Raw genomic sequence first — 4,506 nt, forward strand, 5'->3', positions numbered from 1 at the left:
CGGTCAATGAGGAATTGTAATCTGGGCAATCAAAAATGAAGTGTACAGTAAAAAATGAAAAAGGGGCTGAGGACAGAAAAAGCACAATAGCTCTGTGGACAGAGGTTAAATATTCATAAAGCAATTCTGTGGGTAATTGAAATACAAGATTGAATGGGGGCCACTTCCATCTGTGAATTTCCAGCTTGAAGTGCATCCCTCTTAGGGGCTGTGCTGGGTTCCCTGCACCGTGCCATGGCAATGTGTATTTATTGATGCAGACACCTGACTCGCCCTGGCAGCAGCAGGGTGTTAGTGAGCACAGACAGCCTGCAGGACATGCCTGCTGTGGTTGTGCATTGTTACACGTATACATCAACACTGTACACACCTGGCACCCATAACAACATCAACCCCAGCCAGGGACACACTCAAGGTAAAACCTGCCACTGAAACAATTTATTTGCATGTGCCTGCAGCAGGCCAAGATGCTGATCTTGGCCCAGGAACAATGATTAAAAGAGCATGTGTCAGGACCTGCAGTCTCACTGCAAGCATATAACAGGCAGCTAAAGCCCAATTTATACAAAAGGCAACAATAATATTTATTGCAAAGTTACAAAATATAATTTTCACTGAAACAGAAGTCAGGTAGATAATATTAATCATGTAACTGTAATACAAGACAAAATATTATATACAAATAAAAAAACTAGACATAACCAATTTTAACAGTTGGTGAAAACTGCTTAAAGACAGCAGATACTGCTAATTCTTCAGTAAGAAGGAATGCTTTAGAAATATTTCACATGGCTGTTGCTTCTTCCATCTGCCAGAAAACCTACTCTTTGAGCTGCAGGAAAACACGTTTCTGTGAATGCTTCTGAGTTTCCATGAAATCACAGGTCAATGGTTCCTTTCAACTTGAATTTCTTTGCCGATCGCTCACTTGCTCTGAGCAGGAACTTGCTGCCATAGATGTAGGAAATGAATCCATCAAGCTCCAAGCTAAACACGTTGTTAAGTTTGGGAACAACTGAAATGCAAAAGGACATAAACTGAGCAAAGTGTGCTGATTTAAGTCCCTGTTGTGGAAATATCCTGACATACCAGGGGATGTTATTCACCCGGAGATTTGAGCCTTGACACATTTCAAGGATTTTATACTTTATCAAGAGAAGAAAAATAACCCAAGCCTCCACATTTAACTGGAATAACCAAAGTTAATTCTCCTGCAGGAGCATACAGTTCAGTGTTACATCTTCTAAAACTGCTCATTTGTGATGTGTAGGGTGGTAACCTCTGCCACTCTGTGCAAAGAGCCAAAAGCACTGATATAAAACAATGTACGCAGCAGCACAAAATGAAGAGTGTGCTCAAGAATTTTTTTATGATTCATGTCATGAAAAGAACTGAAAAAGAATGCCTTGTATACCTTTTAACTTATCCTCTTTAGTGATAATTTTGAAGATGTGTTTAAATTCCTGTAGAATGATTCCTGTTATCCCAACATAAGAGGGGCACTTTGATTTTGTAACTGAAAGAACAACAATATGTATTAGAAAATTTATCTGCTCTTCTCCTGTTGCTTCATGATTTTATACATTTTCAAACATAAACATTTAAATATTCTGAACTAATGTAGTTACAGTAATCACTGGTAAAATGTGCAGTTAACCTTTGCAACCAACATGATTTTCAAGAGTAGTTGTAAAGTAATTAGCATTTTTAAGGAGAGAAATAAGATCTCAACTACATGATTTTAGAGCTAACGAAGCTGAAAGGAATATAAAAATAAGCACCTGAACTACAGAATCAAATACTGAACTTTAGATGATGTTCTACAAGCAAACAAACAAAATACCTGTAACAATGGCTCCATGGAGATCAGCTTTGAGCAGCTTGCTCTGAATCATATGGGGTTGCCTTGAAGAAGAGAACGGGATCAGAGAGGAGGGAAAAAAATCAAATGAACTGTCAGATTTACAAAATGTCACCATAACTATTATAATCATGATAATTCTGTGATTCTGTAAAATAGTACCAATATGCTTATCAGTGAGCCACAGTGTTTCAAGTAGTAACTCAATAAAATTGGAAGTATCTACTGTATAAAACCCAGACTAAATTTAAAATATGTCAACATACGCATCAGGTTTGAGTCCATGGCACAGGTCTCTGATATACTGTTTCCAAAGCTCGTGGAGTGGGAGGAAAATGGCATATCTGCAGTAAAAAAAGATAAATGAAAAGTATTAAACAAAATTTAGTTGTAAAAAAGTCCATTGGCTGAAGTAGTCTGTACTTCCACAGAGTTAAGTCTGACATTTTTAAGTTACATAAGCTTAAGTTACCCTGCAATGTGACCCACTCCAAACAGCTGGTTTACTTTATAAAACAAGCACAAAGCATGTTCTTTTCTACCAACCTAAAACAGTGATGTGTTTCAGAGCATCAGGCTAAGACTGAAGAAATTTCTCCTTTTTTGCCTATTCTTTTACCTCCCTGCTTAATTTGTTAGCAAAGTAGGGGCTTCATTCAGCACAATAAATTCAAAGAACCTTATGCAGAACTTTGACTCTGTGGTCACAGACAGTCCAACTTTACAAACTGGAACCAGAGGGGATTGTGACTGGGTTTGATTTCTTGTCATATTTAGGTACACAAAATGAGCTCAACAGAAATTAATCTTTCACCTGTGCAGACAAGAGAATTCTTTTCTCATGCTGAAATGCCACAAGCAGTGTTTCAGACTGACTTTGCACACTGCAGGGCTCCTATCCACATGCACTTGCTACTGCTTTTACACACTTTTGATGTAGTTCCACTTTACTACACAAAGTTATATTTAAAGCCCTACCTTTGCTGCTCAGGTTCAATTTCAAACAGACGCAGCTCTCGCCTCTGCTTGGCAGTAAAACCTTTTGTCTTCTTCCTCTTTTGCTTGGTCTTTTTTTTGGGATAATGCTCCAGAATGACAGCTTTCCGATTTAGCATATCCTGGATAGCTTCATCTTTCATTTTGGGCATGCTGCGCCTCAGGAAGGCATGTACAAATGTCTTGGCTTCTTCTGAGCCCTGGGGCTAAAGACAGTTGAAAGGATGCTTTAAAATTTTAGGTGTTAATTAAGTTAGAACTTGTTGCTGACCGGTGGTTTCATCCAGTCGGCAAAATCTCCGTGGGAATGGGAGATTTTCCCCTCAGTGCCGGTGGAGGGAGATGCCGAAGGCCGGCGGACTCACGTTTTGGAGGAAAAGCCCTCGTTTCGCATTTCGTTTGAAACAGCGAGTTCCAAGCGGGATATACAGGGGAAACCGGGGCCCGAACCCACCCCCGCCCGCGGGAGCCCGGCGGGGTTTGAGAGGCCGCGTAGGAGCGGACTGGCCAGGTGCCGCGGCGGGGCTGCGGGTCCGTACCTGCAGGCGCGGCTCCCCGCTCTCCTCGGGCGGCAGCCGGCGGTACAGCTGCCCTGCCGGGCACGGCGGGGCGGGTCAGCGCGGCGGGGCTCAGCCCGCCCCTGGCCCCACCGCCCCCTGCGCCCCTCATCCTCCACCGCCCTCCCTGCGCCCCTCATCCTCCACCGCCCTCCCTGCGCCCCTCATCCTCCACCGCCCTCCCTGCGCCCCTCATCCTCCACCGCCCCCCGCGCCCGCCCCATCCCTCGCCTCGCAATGCCCGCCCCCGTCCCTCCCTTTGCACCGCCCGCCCTCCATCCCTCGCTTCGAACCGCCCGCCCTCCAGGCCTCACTGCACCGCCCTCCATCCCCTCACCCTCCATCACTCTCCCCTCGTCCCCTCACCCTCCACCGCTTTCCCCTCATCCCTTCATTCTTCATCCTTCACTCTCCATCCCTCCCCTCCACCGCTCTCCGAGACCTCATCTCTCGCCCTCCATCCCTCGCCCCGCACTGCTCCCTCCATCCCTCGCCCTCTCTCTCCCTTCTCCCCCACCATCGCTCCCTCCATCCCTCGCCCTCCCTCCCTTCTCCCCGCTCATCGCTCCCTCCATCCCTCGCCCTCTCTCCCCTCTCTCCCCTCTCTCCCCTCTCTCCCCTCTCTCCCCTCTCTCCCCTCTCTCCCCTCTCTCCCCTCTCTCCCCTCTCTCCCCTCTCTCCCCTCTCTCCCCTCACCCTCCATGGCGTCCTGCCGCAGCCGGCGCCGGCCGATGACGAGTCGCACACGCGTGCGCACAGCGGCGCTTCCCGACCTGGCCGCAAGGCGGCGTTGCCGCCCGCCGTGAGGGCGGCTGCCGTAGCAGTTGGCTTTTTCCTGCTATTTCCTGCTCTTGCGCTGATAAATTCTGACCTGGGAGGCACTGAACAGCAGCCATTCCGTTTCCTGTGACGGGGGAGGTTTTTAAAAGCGCTGTCAATCCCCGTGGGGCGCGGTGGCGGACAGGCGCTGAGCGCTGCGGCAGCACGGCCATGGCAGCGTCCTCCCCCAGAACGGCAGAGTCGGCAGCCCGCCCTCACTGCCCCCTCAGCCCGCAGCCGCTGGGATTCCCAGTGCCACCTCTCCTCCTCGCC

At 47.8% G+C, this 4,506-nt stretch overlaps 1 protein-coding gene across 1 annotated transcript; it reads right to left on the reverse strand.

Moving 5' to 3' along the window:
- Window positions 1-423: 423 nt before the first annotated feature.
- Window positions 424-4,204, reverse strand: POP4 (POP4 ribonuclease P/MRP subunit). The gene is made up of 7 exons (XM_077786307.1): window positions 4,111-4,204; window positions 3,397-3,449; window positions 2,840-3,063; window positions 2,128-2,205; window positions 1,844-1,905; window positions 1,415-1,516; window positions 424-1,015 (listed from the first exon to the last, which is right to left on the reverse strand). Exons 1-7 carry the CDS (start codon window positions 4,115-4,117, stop codon window positions 879-881), a joined length of 663 nt encoding a protein of 220 aa, XP_077642433.1. The 5' UTR covers window positions 4,118-4,204; the 3' UTR covers window positions 424-878.
- Between the last annotated feature and the right edge of the window lie 302 nt (window positions 4,205-4,506).

The sequence above is a fragment of the Lonchura striata genome, chromosome 13 (genome assembly GCF_046129695.1).
Source record: "Lonchura striata isolate bLonStr1 chromosome 13, bLonStr1.mat, whole genome shotgun sequence".
NCBI lineage: Eukaryota > Metazoa > Chordata > Aves > Passeriformes > Estrildidae > Lonchura > Lonchura striata.

Excerpts from the sequence above, each read along its gene's own strand:
- POP4 (XM_077786307.1), bottom strand. Across the intron at positions 3,064-3,396 it reads GCGGGGAGCCGCGCCTGCAG|CCCCAGGGCTCAGAAGAAGC; the intron begins GTACGGACCCGC and ends AACTGTCTTTAG. Across the intron at positions 1,517-1,843 it reads CCATGGAGCCATTGTTACAG|TTACAAAATCAAAGTGCCCC; the intron begins GTATTTTGTTTG and ends TTGTTCTTTCAG.